General features: G+C 37.8%; 1 protein-coding gene across 1 annotated transcript in view; it reads left to right on the top strand.

Annotated features, from left to right (window-relative positions):
* Positions 1–19,335, top strand: part of LMAN1 (lectin, mannose binding 1) — a 99,909-nt gene that overhangs the window by 30,817 nt on the left and 49,757 nt on the right. The window contains exons 6-7 of the mRNA XM_053701171.1: positions 5,405–5,528; positions 9,927–9,985. Of these exons, the coding sequence (XP_053557146.1) occupies positions 5,405–5,528; positions 9,927–9,985 (183 nt within the window). The remainder of the gene's footprint in view (positions 1–5,404; positions 5,529–9,926; positions 9,986–19,335) is intronic.

The raw sequence follows: 19,335 nt of genomic DNA, 5'->3' as shown, positions 1-19,335 counted from the left end.
GCTCTGTATGCTGAACCAGTGGTGCAGGGATTACACAAAGATATCTCAATTAATATCTTTAAAACCGATTGTACGACACTCTCTGATGTGGTGGACAGATCACCATCTTTAGTTCAGGGGGCTTCTTTTGTTCTTCCGACCTGGACTGTAATTTCAACAGATGCAAGTCTTACAGGTTGGGGAGCTGTGTGGGGGTCTCTGACAGCACAAGGGGTTTGGGAATCTCAGGAGGTGAGATTACCGATCAATATTTTGGAACTCCGTGCAATTTTCAGAGCTCTTCAGTCATGGCCTCTTCTAAAGAGAGAATCGTTCATTTGTTTTCAGACAGACAATGTCCCAACTGTGGCATACATCAATCATCAAGGAAGGACTCACAGTCCTCTGGCTATGAAAGAAGTATCTCGAATTCTGGTATGGGCGGAATCCAGCTCCTGTCTAGTTTCTGCGGTTCATATCCCAGGTATAGACAATTGGGAAGCGGATTATCTCAGTCGCCAAACGTTGCATCCGGGAGAATGGTCTCTTCACCCAGAGGTATTTCTTCAGATTGTTCAAATGTGGGGACTTCCAGAAATAGATCTGATGGCCTCTCATCTAAACAAGAAACTTCCCAGGTATCTGTCCAGATCCAGAGATCCTCAAGCGGAAGCAGTGGATGCATTGTCACTTCCTTGGAAGTATCATCCTGCCTATATCTTTCCGCCTCTAGTTCTTCTTCCAAGAGTAATCTCCAAGATTCTGAAGGAATGCTCGTTTGTTCTGCTGGTAGCTCCAGCATGGCCTCACAGGTTTTGGTATGCGGATCTTGTCCGGATGGCCTCTTGCCAACCGTGGACTCTTCCGTTAAGACCAGACCTTCTGTCGCAAGGTCCTTTTTTCCATCAGGATCTCAAATCCTTAAATTTAAAGGTATGGAGATTGAACGCTTGATTCTTAGTCAAAGAGGTTTCTCTGACTCTGTGATTAATACTATGTTACAGGCTCGTAAATCCATATCTAGGGAGATATATTATAGAGTCTGGAAGACTTATATTTCTTGGTGTCTTTCTCATCATTTTTCCTGGCATTCTTTTAGAATTCCGAGAATTTTACAGTTTCTTCAGGATGGTTTGGATAAAGGTTTGTCTGCAAGTTCCTTGAAAGGACAAATCTCTGCTCTTTCTGTTCTTTTTCACAGAAAGATTGCTAATTTTCCTGATATTCATTGTTTTGTACAAGCTTTGGTTCGTATAAAACCTGTCATTAAGTCAATTTCTCCTCCTTGTAGTTTGAATTTGGTTCTGGGGGCTCTTCAAGCTCCTCCGTTTGAACCTATGCATTCATTGGACATTAAATTACTTTCTTGGAAAGTTTTGTTCCTTTTGGCCATCTCTTCTGCCAGAAGAGTTTCTGAATTATCTGCTCTTTCTTGTGAGTCTCCTTTTCTGATTTTTCACCAGGATAAGGCGGTGTTGCGAACTTCTTTTAAATTTTTACCTAAGGTTGTGAATTCTAACAACATTAGTAGAGAAATTGTGGTTCCTTCATTATGTCCTAATCCTAGGAATTCTAAGGAGAAATCATTGCATTCTTTGGATGTAGTTAGAGCTTTGAAATATTATGTTGAAGCTACTAAGAATTTCCGAAAGACTTCTAGTCTATTTGTTATCTTTTCCGGTTCTAGGAAAGGTCAGAAGGCTTCTGCCATTTCTTTGGCATCTTGGTTGAAATCTTTATTTCATCATGCTTATGTCGAGTCGGGTAAAACTCCGCCTCAAAGGATTACAGCTCATTCTACTAGGTCAGTTTCTACTTCCTGGGCGTTTAGGAATGAAGCTTCGGTTGATCAGATTTGCAAAGCAGCAACTTGGTCTTCTTTGCATACTTTTACTAAATTCTACCATTTTGATGTGTTTTCTTCTTCTGAAGCTGTTTTTGGTAGAAAAGTACTTCAGGCAGCTGTTTCAGTTTGATTCTTCTGCTTATGTTTTCAGTTTTTTTCTTTATAAGATTTAAACTTTGTTTTTGGGTGTGGATTTTTTTCAGCGGAATTGGCTGTCTTTATTTTATCTCTCCCTCTCTAGTGACTCTTGCGTGGAAGATCCACATCTTGGGTAGTCATTATCCCATACGTCACTAGCTCATGGACTCTTGCTAATTACATGAAAGAAAACATAATTTATGTAAGAACTTACCTGATAAATTCATTTCTTTCATATTAGCAAGAGTCCATGAGGCCCACCCTTTTTTTGTGGTGGTTATGATTTTTTTGTATAAAGCACAATTATTCCAATTCCTTATTATTATGCTTCGCACTTTTTTCTTATCACCCCACTTCTTGGCTATTCGTTAAACTGATTTGTGGGTGTGGTGAGGGGTGTATTTATAGGCATTTGAGGTTTGGGAAACTTTGCCCCTCCTGGTAGGAATGTATATCCCATACGTCACTAGCTCATGGACTCTTGCTAATATGAAAGAAATGAATTTATCAGGTAAGTTCTTACATAAATTATGTTTTTTACCTCTGTGATTACTTTGTATCTAAGCCTCTGCAAACTGCCCCCTTATTTCAGTTCTTTTGACAGACATCCATTTTAGCCAATCAGAGCTGGCTCACTGGAACTCCACGTGCGTGAGCACAGTGTTATCTATATGACAAACTTGAACTAACACCCTCTAGTGGTGAAAAACTGTCAAAATGCCCTGAGAGAAGAGGCGGCCTTCAAGGGCTTAGAAATTAGCATATGAATCTCCTAGGTTTAGCTTTCAACTAAGAATACCAAGAGAACAAAGCAAAATTGGTGATAAAAGTTAATTGGAAAATTGTTTAAAATGACATGCCCTATCTGAATCGTGAAAGTTTTATTTTGGACTAGACTGTCCCTTTAAACTTGAAGAGTTATAATTTGACCCCCCCCCCCCTTTAAATTGAGATCTAACTGTTTAAATTGGCTCTATTTGTCAGGGTGTTGACCTGACCACATCATTGACTTGAACCGGGACAAGCTTGAGCCCAGGTTCTGGAGTGTACCTAGTTAATGTTAGGGTTGGCACGCTTCTTATTATCCAAATGCAGGAGAAAAAGCTTCTTGTTCAGCTGGTGTGGATGTTGCATCTCCCTAAAAAGGGAGTTTAGGAGCATTGGAGCAGCAATTAATAGACTATATTGGGCCATTTATAAATTAAAGGACCGTTAAATACTGTAGAGTTGCATAATAAAAAGACAATGCAGTAATAACACTGAATTTCAAATAAGCAGTATTTTTTTTTTTCTGAGAAATGTATTTTACCCCATTTGCGGATCCCTTGTATCGTGTGACATCCTTCAGCCAATTACAGACTAGTATATGCATACACTATGAACTTGTGCACATGCTCAGTAGGAGCTGGTGCCTTAGAAAGTATGCATATGAAAAGACTGCACAATTTAATAATGGAATTAAATTGGAAAGTCTCTTAAAATTGCATGCTCTGTCTAAATCATAAAAGTTATATTTTGACTTTAGTGTCCCTTTAAATGCTGCATTTTTTAAAAAAAATGTTTTTTTGTCCTGTTTTACATTTACTTCCTGTAAGCCTCAAAATCAAAATAGATCATTTTAACATAAACCCTTTTTTAATGCTAATACATTTTTTAGCTAGTGCTCTTTCATACACAATAGAATTTTCTAGTATTTGTTCTTTTAAATTGAAACTAAGAGATCGTAATCCCAGTGATAACAAAAACATTTTTTTTTTAATTGTGATGCTATTAGCGCTGCGGAATCTGTTGGCGCTCTACAAATAACCGATAATAATAATAATAAATTTTTACAGATATTCATTAAAGGTGCACTCTGATGTAAAAATAAAATGCTCTATGTTGAGTATTTTGTTTTCAAACAAATTTTCATTCTAATAATTGGGTTCAAAACTTTAACAAGGGCCCCGTTTCTAGTGCTGTAGTTATCTGGTGGTAACAAATATCTCTATTAAAGCATAATAATCTCTAATAAAGTGTATTCTTCACCCATTTCAGGGCTCCTTTCTAGTTCTTGACACTAGCCCCCTTTTCAAGCACATTTGCTTCCCCAAAAGACATGTGGCCTAGCCAGTCAGATGTTGTACCACACTCTGTAAACAGAGCCCTTACCTGGTGCTCTGCAGCCAGCCTATGGATCATCTCGCTTTTAAACCACTACCTTTAGCCACCAATCAGCAAGTGCTACTCGGGTGCTGAACCAAAAATGGGCTGGCTCCTAAGCTTACATTCTTGCTTTTCAAATAAAGAAACCAAGAGAACAAAGAAAAATTGAAAATAGGAGTAAATTATAAAGTTGCATAAAATTGCCTGCTCTATCAATCACGATAAGAAAAAAATTTGGGTTTCATATCCCTTTAATTTTTAATCGTATTTAATTTTTCACTATAAAGCAGAACAGTCATCTGTAGACAAAATACAACCAAAAAACATTTGCTGGGACACATCACTCTACACGTGACCAGAGCTCTAGATGCTATATAAAAAATAAAGTGTGTATTTACATTACTCCACTGAGATACTATTGGGCTGCCATGTGAGGTCCCCGTTATCCATACACACCTATGGTCCATCCACAGCACTTACAGCTTCCCCTGTCATGAGTTGCGTGTAACCGCAGTAACCAGTCAGAGTAAAAGATAATGTTGTTTTCCCATCATTCCCTGAAATCCCAATGCATCTGGGTAAACTAGAGTATAGTGTATTATCCTTGTGGCTTATCGGTACTGCTGGGGTGCAACACGGAACTTGCACGAGCAGATACACTCATCAAAGTGTCTGCTGGTTAATGTATAAATAACAGCATGTGCAAAACACAGATCATACACCTATGACTCCATATTACATTGGAAAGTGTGCGCAGTATTCTAGATAGTAAGGATTAAGGGGACACTCAAGTCAAAATAACTTTTATGATTCAGATTGAGCATACAGTTTTAAGACACTTTCCAATTTGCTTCCATTATCATATTTTGCACAGTCTCTTTATATTCTTATATTCACACTTTCTGGGGAACAAGATCCTACTGAGCATGTGCACAAGTTTACAGGCCATACGTATACTAGTCTGTGATTGGCTGAAAAATAAATTTGTCAGAAGAAAAAAAAAAAGATTCTGCTTATTTGAAATTAAGTGTTATTGTCTTTTTTTTATTATGTACTTGTTAATTATGTAATTATACTGCATTGAGTTGTCCTTTTAAGAATTTTCCAAATCTCAAAGTTTTAAATTTCAAAACTGAATAGTTACATATGGTACGTTTAAACATTAGTTTTAAAGCTATTATATAATTTAGATTTGTCTTTATCACTAGTGCCCCTTGTAAAGACCAATGTAATATATAGTTAGCTCTGATCTGTTGTCTGCATGTTTTGCCTTTAACACATGTATTATATCTTCAGGTAATGATTAACAATGGATTTACGCCAGATAAAGAGGACTATGAGTTCTGTGCAAAAGTGGACAATATGATTCTTCCAGGACAAGGTTTCTTTGGGATTTCTGCTGCAACTGGAGGCCTGGCAGGTAACTAGCTTGTCTGTCTGTGACACAACCCAGTTGTCTTGTTAAACCACATCAGCTAGAACTGCTGCTTAGGGAAGATCACAGCATACATTTGTCTTTATTTTGTATATTAACAGTAGGAATGGGACTTGGCTCTGCACTGGCTCTTTTTTCTAATACAAGCCAATCTGTACTTTAATATAATGGTGTGTGGCATTAATTATATAATGTAATTGGTAAAGCCGCCCCACGGACCACATCATATCCCCTGCTTTAGTTTATGTGGCCTCCCAGGAAAAAAACTGAAGTAAAAATGTGTGCCATGGTTTTTGTGGCACCAGGAAGAAGTGTAAGGAAGAATATGTGCTTTGGGGATGGTCAGTGGGCAAGCAAGGTGGCCCTCTGGAGAGGAGAACAGCAGTCAGAGGGTATCCTGAACCCTACATAAGGCACTCTGCTAATAGACATTTTGAGGAAATATATAATTGTGTGTTAAATGGCTATAAATGTGTGTGGTCCTTAAGGTCTCTACAATATTGATCTGTGGCTCTCATGTTGTTGTTGGCCATCTCTGAGTTAGAGCACAGGATTTTTACTTTACTGACTCAAGCTTATAATGTGTTTAACCTTTGAAAATGGGATAAACACATAGGGTAAAGTTCTGTTTGCAGCTTCCAAGCAGAACATGGTCAGTGACTGAGCTATGTGTGTCTGCTGCTCCTGATTGGCTCATTTGCCATGATCTTTTCAGAGGCTGCCAGCTTTTTATATTCACTACTACTTGTTGCTCCCTATCTTTTATCCACAAACTAACATTTTCAGCTATTCCCAGTCCCTTCATTTTGTGCATTAATCTCTCATGTGGCACTGTATCAAACGCCTTTGCAAAATCTAAGTATATCACATGAACTGATTCCCATTTATCTATATTTTTACTTCCTCATATAATCTAATTAGATTAGTTTGACATGATCTATTTCTCATAAAACCATGCTGATATGAACTCCATAATCTTGTTTACACGAATATGCTCATCAATATAATCCTTTATAATCCCTTCCAATAACTTCCCCACTTTTGATGTCAGACTAACTGGTCTATAGCTTCCTGGATCATCCCTGCTTCCCTTTTTGAAGAGTGGCACCTATACCTGAGGATAATGAATCTTGAAAAATTAAGAGTAGTGGTTTGTCAATAATAGGGCTAAATTCCCGTAACACCCTTGGGTGTATTCCATCTGGGCCTGGAGTTTTATTTACCTTAAAGGGACACTGAACCAAAATTTTTCTTCAGATAGAGCATGCAATTTTAAGCAACTTTCCAATTTACTCCTATTATCAATTTTTCTTCATTCTCTTGCTATCTTTATTTAAATTTTATTTATTTGAAAAAGACCTCTAAGCTTTTTTTCTTGGTTCAGACCTCTGGACAGCACTTTTTATTGGTGGATTAATTTATCCACCAATCAGCAAGGACAACCCAGGTTGTTCACCAAAAATGGGCCGGCATCTAAACTTACATTCATGCATTTCAAATAAAGATACCAAGAGAATAAAGAAAATTTGAGTAAATTAGAAAGTTGATTAAAATTTCATGCTGTATCTGAATCATGAAAGAGAAAATTTGGGTTCAGTGTCCCTTTAATATTATCAAGTTTTTTCCCTGATATCCTCTAGACATAGCCCAGTTAATGGTATGGGCTGGCATGTTTTAGTTTGTTCCAAAGTATCCTCCATTGGTTCCTCTCTTGTGTATACTGAAGAAAAGAACTGGTTTAGTACCTCAGCCTTCTCCCTGTCACTGTTAAAGGGACAGTCAGCACCAACATTTTCGTTGTTTTAAAAGATAGATAATTCCTTTATTACCCATTTCCCAGTTTTGTATAACCAACAGTTATTATAATACATGTTTTACCTCTGTAATTACCTTGTATCTACGCCTCTGCAGACTGCCCTCTTGTATCAGTTCTTTAAACAGACTTGCATTTTAGCCAATCAGTGCTTGCTCACTCTATAAATTCACGTGCATGAGCTCAATGTTATCTATATGAAACACATGAACTAACGCCCTCTTGTGGTTAAAAACTGTCAAAATGCATTTAGATTAGAGGTGGACTTCAAGGTCTAAGAAATTAGCATATGAACCTCAAAGGTTTAGCTTTGCCCTTTTTCATACTTTGTTACATTCCTTATAAATTTGGTATGTTGAGTCTGTACTATTTTCTTTGAATAATTTAAATGCTCTACATTTTATCCTAATTTCTCTTAACACATTTTTATTTAGCCATATTGGCTTTGATTTTTTATTTTTAAAACCATATGGTTTATGTTGATATGTATATTTATTTAACAATGTTTTAAATGTTATGCATTTATCCTCTGCATTTTTATTAGAGAATACTTTGTCCCAGTTTGTTATTTAATGATTTCCTTAGATCGTTGAATTTTGCTTTCTTAAAATTTAAAATCCTTCGTTAAACCTTTAAGACAAAGCTTATGAAAAGAGATTTCAAATGTGTCCATGTTATCACTGTTACCCAAATGTTCTTTGACTTTTATGTTTGATATTGTATCTGTATTGTTTGATACAATATAGCTTTAAATCCAATATAGCTTTATTCCTAGTTGGCTCCTCTATTAATTGTGACAAGAAGTTATCCCTGAGAACATTTAAAAAATCTATCCCCCTTAGCTGAATTATTAGTTTCATTGGCCCAGTTTATACCAGGGTAGTTAAAATCTCCCATAATTACAGCACTGTTATTAGCAGCCTTGCCTATTTGCATAAGTAGTTGTTTCCTCCATGTCACTAATGTTGGGGGGGTCTTGTAGCATGTTCCAAGTAATATGTTTGTTTTAGGATTTTTTCCTCCACTCTTTATTTCAACCCACAGGGTCACTATATTGTCACATGTATCATAAATATCTTCCCTTGCATATGAACCTACCTAGATTTAGCTTTCAACAAAAAATACCAAGGGAACAAAGCAAATTTGATGTTAAACGTAAATTGGAAAGTTGTTTAAAATTGCAGCCCTATCTGTCATTTAATGAAATGCTGTAGCTTGCACAGTTCTCAATACTCTGACGCTTTGAACTCTGTTGCTTGAGTAAGAATAGTTATTCCTGCATCTGTAAAATGATTAAACAAAACAACATGATTTGTATGAGGGTGTGGAACGGTTCAGCCCAGCTTTATTATTGTCCTAATTTTAAATCTTTTGTGACATTAGTCAAGTTATGCTTTTGTAATGTAACGAGATTCTTCATAATTAATATAAATATTCCAAATTATGTCTCCTAAAACATCTTCAAATTAACATGAAAGTGCAAAACAGAAATGCTCTATTGTGATAGAGAATTCTATTACTCACTATTGCTTGCATATTACTTTTGCCTTTAGTGGGATTAAACACATATTTAAAGTCAAATCCAGATCAGTAATGCACCACTGGAAACTAGATCTATTGACAAAGAGGCATAAGTGTGTAGCCACCAATCACCAGCTAGCTTCCACTAGTACACTGCCACTCCTGAGCATACCTGGGTATGCTTTTTAACAAAGGATTCCAAGAGAACAGTTAATTAAAAAGTCTCTTAAAATTACATTCTCTGTGTACCATGAATGTTTAATTTTGACTTTTATGTCCCTTTAAGCAACATGTCCTACATCATCAGGGCCTTAGATCAGATGGGCATGACCTCAGCCAATTCTTTTACTAGCTATATGGCCAAAACACAAATATACATACGATTAGCAAACTTTTTATGCCAGCTGCACAAACTAACCTAAAACAATACTTCCTGTACGCTTTCTATGTGAGTCTTACCTATCAGCCAGTAAGCAGTAGATTCCCAGGACTTGGTCTCATACAGTCACTCACTTCCTGTTGAAAAACCTCTTTTACTAAAAACATTTTTTTGCTTTAAAAAAGGTTAACATATTTAGCGCAGCTCTTTCATATAAATGATAGAAAAACATGTGAGTACCTGGTATAGGCTTGTATGGCCCTCTCCTGCACCCTTGTTTGCCAGTTATATGCATAAGAAAAGTGTACAGTGCAGAGGATTGAAAGGGATTAGACCTGAATTTACACACTGGCATGGCAGCCATATTTGAGCTTTAAATGTAAGCAAGCAGTGACAAATAAGGGGGAGAAAAGTGCTGGGGTTGGCTACCATGCTAACAATACCAACATAAAAGCCCAGGCTGTTTGAGCACAGAGAAGAGGAGGGGACAGGATATCAGAGATTCGCCCCTTCAAAAAAAAGTATCCTTGTGATCTTAAAGTATTTTTTGTGGCAGAAAGGAACAATAATTAAGCTGTATTTTACAAACACTTAATTATCTGTAAGTTTGAATGTAAAACTAGTTTGAAATGTTTGTTATATCTTTAACTCTTATGTTTGCTTGTAACAGATGACCACGATGTCCTGTCTTTTTTGACGTTTCATTTGACTGAGCCTGGAGAGCAGTCTGTAAGTAGCTAAACTATATCCTGGTTCTTATATTTGAAATCTGTTTAAAAATAGTTGAAGTAAACTTGTTTGGAATTTATTTTTTATGTGCTTACGTTTTTATGGGTAAAGCTTCACAATCTCAGTTATACGTAAAATGAGCGTGCCAGAATTCCTATCATCGTTAGTATGTAAATCCGTAATGCTGTGTTAAAGGGTACAATAACTCATGACATTTTTATGGACACAGCCCTAAAGATTTAAATTAAAGGGGAAATAAATGGTTTTATTTTCGGCGAGCATGCTAATGCGTATGAGTGTACTTAACAATGAGCTGTACCCTCTCAATATTATACAAGAGTTCTTTACACCAGTGCTGGGCTGTATTGACATTTATTATCCTTTAACAGCGTGCAACAACATTCTTAAGTCTAGTCTACTAGTAAATACTGCACGCTCTTTATATAGCATCCATCCTTATAGATCCCTTGCCCTGAAAACCCAGAGGTTACTAATCTCCAAGTGTAAAAGTAAATCAATGTCAAAATTAATCTTCTATAACTCTGAGAGAGCATAACCTTTTTTTATTATCATTTATTTATAAAGCCCAACATATTATGCAGCGCTGTTATACGTATACAGTTATGGGTGCAATAATCAGAACACATATACATAAATCGTACGTATACAGTTATGGGTGCAATAATCAGAACGCATATACATAAATCGTACGTATACAGTTATGGGTGCAATAATCAGAACACATATACATAAATTGTACGTATACAGTTATGGGTACAATAATCAGAAGACATATACATAAATTGTACGTATACAGTTATGGGTACAATAATCAGAACACATATACATAAATCGTACGTATACAGTTATGGGTGCAATAATCAGAACACATATACATAAATCGTACGTATACAGTTATGGGTGCAATAATCAGAACGCATATACATAAATTGTACGTATACAGTTATGGGTACAATAATCAGAAGACATATACATAAATTGTACGTATACAGTTATGGGTACAATAATCAGAACACATATACATAAATCGTACGTATACAGTTATGGGTGCAATAATCAGAACACATATACATAAATCGTACGTATTCAGTTATGGGTACAATAATCAGAAGACATATACATAAATTGTACGTATACAGTTATGGGTACAATAATCAGAAGACGTATACATAAATTGCATGTATACAGTTATGGGTACAATAAACAGAAGAGGTATACATAAATCGTACATATACAGTTATGAAGTACAATAATCAGAAGAGGTATACATAAATCGTACGTATACACTTATGGGTACAATAATCAGAAGACATATACATAAATTGTACGTATACAGTTATGGGTACAATAATCAGAAGACATATACATAAATTGTACGTATACAGTTATGGGTACAATAATCAGAAGACATATACATACATTATATGTATACAGTTATGGGTACAATAAACAGAAGAGGTATACATAAATTATATGTATACAGTTATGGGTACAATAATCAGAAGACGTATACATAAATCGTACGTATACAGTTATGGGTACAATAAACAGAAGACGTATACACAAATCGTACGTATACAGTTATGGGTACAATAAACAGAAGAGGTATACATAAATTGTACGTATACAGTTATGGGTACAATAATCAGAACACATATACATAAATTGTATGTATACAGTCATGGGTACAATAATCAGAAGACATATACTTAAATTGTACGTATACAGTTATGGGTACAATAATCAGAAGACGTATACATAAATTGTACGTATACAGTCATGGGTACAATAATCAGAAGACATATACATAAATTGTACGTATACAGTTATGGGTACAATAATCAGAAGACGTATACATAAATTGTACGTATACAGTTATGGGTACAATAATCAGAAGACATATACAAAAATTATATGTATACAGTTATGGGTACAATAAACAGAAGACATATACATACATTATATGTATACAGTTATGGGTACAATAAACAGAAGAGGTATGCATAAATTATATGTATACAGTTATGGGTACAATAATCAGAAGACGTATACAGTTATGAAGTACAATAATCAGAAGACATATACATAAATTATATGTATACAGTTATGGGTACAATAAACAGAAGACATATACATACATTATTGTACCCATAACTGTATACATATAATCAGAAGACGTATACATAAATCGTACGTATACAGTTATGGGTACAATAATCAGAAGACGTATACATAAATTGCACATATACAGTTATGGGTACAATAATCAGAAGACATATACATAAATTGTACGTATATAGTTATGGGTACAATAAACAGAAGACGTATACATAAATCGTACGTATACAGTTATGGGTACAATAATCAGAAGACATATACATAAATTATACGTATACAGTTATGGGTACAATAATCAGAAGACATATACATAAATTGTACGTATACAGTTATGGGTACAATAAACAGAAGACGTATACATAAATTGTACGTATACAGTTATGGGTACAATAATCAGAAGCCGTATACATAAATTGCACGTATACAGTTATGGGTACAATAATCAGAAGCCGTATACATAAATTGCACGTATACAGTTATGGGTACAATAATCAGAAGACGTATACATAAATTGTACGTATACAGTTATGGGTACAATAATCAGAAGACGTATACATAAATCGTACGTATACAGTTATGAAGTACAATAATCAGAAGACATATACATACATTATATGTATACATTTATGGGTACAATAAACAGAAGAGGTATACATAAATTATATGTATACAGTTATGGGTACAATAATCAGAAGACGTATACATAAATTTTACGTATACAGTTATGGGTACAATAATCAGAAGAGGTATACATAAATCGTACGTATACAGTTATGAAGTACAATAATAAGAAGACATATACATACATTATATGTATACATTTATGGGTACAATAAACAGAAGAGGTATACATAAATTATATGTATACAGTTATGGGTACAATAATCAGAAGACGTATACATAAATCGTACGTATACAGTTATGGGTACAATAAACAGAAGACTTATACATTAATTGTATGTATACAGTTATGGGTACAATAATCAGAAGACATATACATAAATCGTACGTATACAGTTATGGGTACAATAATCAGAAGACGTATACAGTTATGGGTACAATAAACGGAAGAGGTATACATAAATCGTTCCTTGATGGTTTTCTGACGTTTCAGTAAAAAAGTGTATACTTTTATTATTTAAAGAGACAGTAACGGTTTTGTATAAAATAATTTTTATTGCATTAAAATTCTGCCTAAGTCTGTCTAACATGTCTGTGCCTTCAGATAGCCTATGTTCTGTGTGCATGGAAGCCAAGGTGGTTCCCCCATTAAATGTATGTGTAAAGTGCGCAATAGCGCACAAACAGATAAAGGACAGTACTGTCACTTTTAAAAATGTTGCCCAAGATGATTCTTTAAATGAAGGTAGCGGTGATAGTTCATCATCCTCTCCTTCTGTGTCAACGCCAGCTTTACCCGCGCAAGCGATACCTAGTACATCTGACGCACCTATGGCTGTTACTATGCAGCAATTAGCGTAATGAATAATTCTTTAGAAGCATTTTTATCCAAGCTGCCAGTTTATCCTAGAAAGCGTGATTGCTCAGTTTTAAATAGAGAGGATGAGCAAGCAGACGCAGGTGATAATTCATCTGTGGTACCCTCACATCAATCTGAGTTGGCGGTGAGGGAGGGCCTGTCTGAGGGAGACATTTCTGACACAGGAAAAGTTTCTCAGCAGGCATAGACTGATACCATTGCATTTAAATGTAAACTAGAACACCTCCGCGCCCTACTTAAGGAGGTGCTAGCTACACTCGATGATTGTGATCCTTTGGCGATCCCAGAAAAATTGTGCAAAATGGACAAATTTTTAGAAGTCCCAGTGCACTCTGATGCGTTTCCGATACCCAACAGGGTGGCGGATATAGTGACTAAGGAGTGGGAGAAGCCAGGTGTACCATTTGTTCCTCCTCCTATATTTAAGAAAATGTTCCCCATTGTTGACCCCAGAAGGGACGCATGGCAGACGGTCCCTAAGGTAGAGGGGGCAGTTTCAACATTAGCTAAGCGCACAACTATACCAATAGAGGACAATTGCGCTTTCAAAGATCCTATGGATAAAAAACTAGAAGGGTTACTTAAGAAAATTTTTGTTCAGCAAGGTTACCTTCTGCAACCAATTTCGTGCATTATTCCTGTCACCACGGCGGCGTCTTTTTGGTTCAATGAACTAGAAAATTCGCTCCAGAAGGAGACTCCTTATGATGAGGTCATGGACAGAATTCACGCACTGAAGTTGGCTAATTCCTTTATTTTAGATGCCGCTTTTCAATTAGCAAAATTAGCGGCGAAAAATTCAGGTTTTGCAATAGTGGCGCGCAGAGCGCTTTGGCTAAAATATTGGTCGGCGGACGTATCGTCCAAAACAAAATTGCTTAATATTCCTTTCAAGGGTAAGACCCTATTCGGGCCAGAATTGAAAGAGATTATTTCAGATATCACTGGGGGAAAGGGCCATGCCCTTCCACAGGATAGACCTTTCAAAGCAAAAAATAAGTCTAATTTTCGTTCCTTTCACAATTTCAGGAACGGACCGGCTTCTAGCTCTACAGCCTCTAGACAAGAGGGTAACGCATCCCAGCCCAAACCAGCATGGAAACCATTACAAGGCTGGAACAAGGGAAAACAGGCCAAAAAGCCTGCTGCTGCTACCAAATCAGCATGAAAGGATAGCCCCCGATCCGGGACCGGATCTGGTAGGGGGCAGACTCTCTCTCTTTGCTCAGGCTTGGGCAAGAGATGTTCCAGACCCCTGGGCTTTAGAGATTGTCTCTCAGGGGTATCTCCTAGAATTCAAGGACCTTCCTCCAAAGGGAAGGTTTCACATGTCTCGCTTGTCTTTAGACCAGACAAAGGGACGGGCATTCTTACACTGCGTAGAAGACCTTTTAAAGGTGGGAGTGATACATCCAGTTCCGAAAGCAGAACAAGGACTGGGTTTTTACTCAAACCTGTTTGTAGTTCCCAAAAAGGAGGGAACATTCAGGCCAATTCTGGATTTAAAAATCCTAAACAAATTCCTCAGAGTTCCATCATTCAAAATGGAAACCATTTGGACATTTTTACCAATGATCCAGGAGGGTCAATATATGACTACCGTGGACTTAAAGGATGCGTACCTGCATATTCCTATCCACAAAGATCACCATCAGTTCCTAAGGTTCGCCTTTCTGGACAAGCATTACCAGTTCGTGGCTCTTCCCTTCGGGTTGGCCACTGCCCCCAGAATTTTCACAAAGGTGCTAGGGTCCCTTCTAGCGGTGCTAAGGCCAAGGGGCATTGCAGTAGCACCTTACCTAGACGACATCTTAATACAAGCGTCGTCCTTTCACAAAGCAAAGGCTCATACGGACATTGTTCTAGCCTTTCTAAGGTCTCACGGGTGGAAGGTGAACGTAGAAAAGAGTACTCTGTCCCCGGTCACAAGGGTTCCCTTCCTGGGAACAATAATAGATTCGGTAGAGATGAAAATCTTTCTGACGGAAGTCAAAATGCTTGTCGAGTTCTTCATGCCATTCTTCAGCCCTCTGTGGCTCAGTGCATGGAGGTAATCGGTCTAATGGTTGCGGCAATGGACGTAGTCCCTTTTGCCAGAATTCATCTCAGACCACTGCAACTGTGCATGCTCAAGCAGTGGAATGGGGATTATGCAGATTTGTCTCCCCAGATACAAATGGACCAGATAACCAGAGACTCGCTCCTCTGGTGGTTGTCTCAGGATCACCTGTCTCAGGGAATGAGTTTCCGCAGACCGGAGTGGATCATTGTCACGACCGACGCCAGTCTCTTAGGCTGGAGCGCGGTCTGGGACTCCCTGAAAACTCAGGGTCTATGGTCTCGGGAAGAATCTCTTCTCCCGATAAACATCTTGGAACTGAGAGCGATATTCAATGCGCTCCTGGCATGGCCTCAACTAGCAAAGGCCAAATTCATAAGATTTCAGTCGGACAACATGACAACTGTAGCGTACATCAATCATCAGGGAGGAACAAAGAGTTCCCTGGCGATGAAGGAGGTATCCAGGATCATCAATTGGGCAGAGGATCACTCCTGCTACCTATCAGCAATTCACATCCCAGGTGTAGACAACTGGGAAGCGGATTATCTGAGTCGTCAGACTTTCCATCCGGGGGAGTGGGAACTTCATCCAGAGATTTTTGCCCAGTTAACTCAACTATGGGGCATTCCAGATCTGGATCTGATGGCGTCTCGAAAGAACTCCAAGGTTCCTCGCTACGGATCCAGGTCCAGGGATCCCAAGGCGACATTGATAGATGCGTTAGTGGCGCCTTGGTCGTTCAATCTAGCTTATGTCTTTCCACCGTTTTCTCTCCTCCCCAGGCTAGTAGCCAGGATCAAACAGGAGAAGGCTTTGGTAATTCTAATAGCTCCTGCGTGGCCACGCAGGACTTGGTATGCAGACCTGGTGAATATGTCATCGGCGCCACCATGGAAGCTACCTTTGAGACAGGACCTTCTAGTACAAGGTCCATTTGAACATCCAAACCTAGTTTCTCTGCAACTGACTGCTTGGAGATTGAACGCTTGATTCTAGTCAAGCGTGGGTTTTCAGAATCAGTTATAGATACTCTGATCCAGGCTAGAAAGCCTGTCACTAGGAAAATTTACCATAAGATATGGCGGAAATATCTTTGCTGGTGCGAATCCAAGGGTTACTCATGGAGTAAGATTAGGATTCCAAGGATTCTTTCCTTTCTCCAAGAGGGATTGGAGAAAGGTCTGTCAGCTAGCTCTCTAAAAGGACAGATATCTGCTCTGTCGGTCTTGTTGCACAAACGTCTGGCAGCCGTGCCAGATGTTCAGGCGTTCGTACAGGCGTTAGTCAGAATCAAGCCTGTCTACAGACCTGTGACTCCTCCATGGAGTCTAAACTTAGTTCTTTCAGTTCTTCAAGGGGTTCCGTTTGAACCTTTACATTCCATAGATATTAAGTTATTATCTTGGAAAGTTTTTTTTTTAGTTGCTATTTCTTCTGCTAGAAGAGTTTCTGAATTGTCGGCTTTGCAATGTGATTCACCCTATCTGGTGTTTCATATGGATAAGGTTGTTTTATGTACTAAGCCTGGTTTTCTTCCAAAAGTGGTTTCCAATAGGAATATTAACCAGGTAATAGTTGTTCCTTCTCTGTGTCCAAATCCAGGTTCTAAAAAGGAACGTTTGTTACACAATCTAGATGTGGTTCGTGCTTTAAAATTCTGTCTAGAAGCAACAAAGGAATTCAGACAGACGACATCCTTGTTTGTCGTCTATTCTGGTAAGAGGAGAGGTCAGAAAGCTACTGCGACCTCTCTCTCCTTCTGGCTTAAAAGCATCATCCGATTGGCTTATGAGACTGCCGGACGGCAGCCTCCCGAACGAATTGCAGCTCATTCTACTAGAGCTGTGGCTTCCACATGGGCTTTCAAGAACGAAGCTTCTGTTGAACAGATCTGTAAGGCAGCGACGTGGTCTTCTCTGCATACATTTGCTAAATTTTACAAATTCGATACTTATGCTTCTTTGGAGGCTATTTTTGGGAGAAAGGTTTTACAAGCAGTGGTGCCTTCCGTTTAGGTAACCTGACTTGTTCCCTCCCTTCATCCGTGTCCTAAGCTTTGGTTTTGGTTCCCACAAGTAAGGATGAAGCCGTGGACCGGATACACCAATGTAGGAGAAAACAGAATTTATGTTTACCTGATAAATTTCTTTCTCCTACGGTGTATCTGGTCCACGGCCCGCCCTGGCATTTAGTCAGGTTTAAATTTTGATTTTTGTACACTACAGTCACCACTGCACCCTATGGTTCTCCTTTTTCTCCTAACCGTCGGTCGAATGACTGGGGGGCGGAGCCAGAGGGGGAGCTATATGGACAGCTTTGCTGTGTGCTCTCTTTGCCACTTCCTGTAGGGAATGAGGATATCCCACAAGTAAGGATGAAGCCGTGGACCGGATACACCGTAGGAGAAAGAGAAATTTATCAGGTAAACATAAATTCGTTTTTTTTTTCTTTCATGATTCAGATAGAGCATGCGATTTTAAGCAACTTTCTAATTTACTCTTCATTCTTTGCTATCTTTATTTAAAAAGCAGAATTGTGATGCATAGGAGCTGACCCATTTTTGTTTGAGAACCTGGGTTATGCTTGTTTATTGGTGGGTAAATGTAAGCCTCCAATAAACAAGCGCCATCCATGGTGCTGAACCTAAAATGGGCTGGCTGCTAAGATTTACATTCCTGCTTTTAAAATAAAGATAGCAAGAGAATGAACAAAAATTGATAATAGGAGTAAATTAGAAAGTTGCTTAAAATTGCATGCTCTATCTGAAAAAATTGGGTTCAGTGTCCCTTTAAGGGTAACTCTGACATCAGTCAGTCAATGCCTTGGGCACTTCATTTCGCAATGAGGTATCCGCCAGGTTAAGTAGGCCTTACTGTTTTCAGATGTACCTGCAGCTAATATAAGATGTGTTTAGCTCAGGGATTTCTATAGTTCTGGGTCCAAATAAACCACCCATGAATTTAAATGGACATTAAACTCATCTTCTATGACTTGTTTGAAGAAATATTTTTTTAAGAAAGAGGAGGCTGATGGGAACTTGCAGAAAATGGAGTGCGAGTGTCTAAGAAGGATGACGTGTTTAGTGTGGGCATCAAATAGGCTGAGGGTCTAGGGAAACTAAGAAAGAAGGTGGGGCCTTATCCGTGTGTTAACGTAAAAATGTTGGGAGGAAGAGAAGACTAGCTCAGTAGATTTTTTTTTTTTTTATAATACTTAAAGGGACAGTATACAATGAAATGTTTATTGTTTTGAAAGATACATAATCCCTTTCTTACCCATTCTCCAGTTTTGCATAACCAACACAATTTATTAATATACGTTTTACCTCTGTGCTTACCTTATATCTAAGCCTCTTTTGACAGCCCCCTGATAACATGACTTTTTATTTATTATCTATTGACTTGCATTTAGTACTGTGTTGTGCAAAATCTTAAATAACTCCTTGGGCGTGAGCACAATGTTATCTATATGGCCACCATGAACTAGCAGTCTTCTGTTGTGAAAAGCAAATAAAAAAAGAATGTGATTAAGAGGCTGTCAATAGAGTCTTTGAAACAGGCAGAAATTTAGAGGTTTAATTGTTATAAAGTATATTAGTCTAACAATGTTGGTTGTGCAAAGCTGGGGAATGCGTAGTAAAGGCATTAT

The sequence above is a fragment of the Bombina bombina genome, chromosome 2, assembly GCF_027579735.1.
Source record: "Bombina bombina isolate aBomBom1 chromosome 2, aBomBom1.pri, whole genome shotgun sequence".
In the NCBI taxonomy this organism is placed as follows: domain Eukaryota; kingdom Metazoa; phylum Chordata; class Amphibia; order Anura; family Bombinatoridae; genus Bombina; species Bombina bombina.
This window is presented reverse-complemented; position numbering and strand designations above follow the sequence as displayed.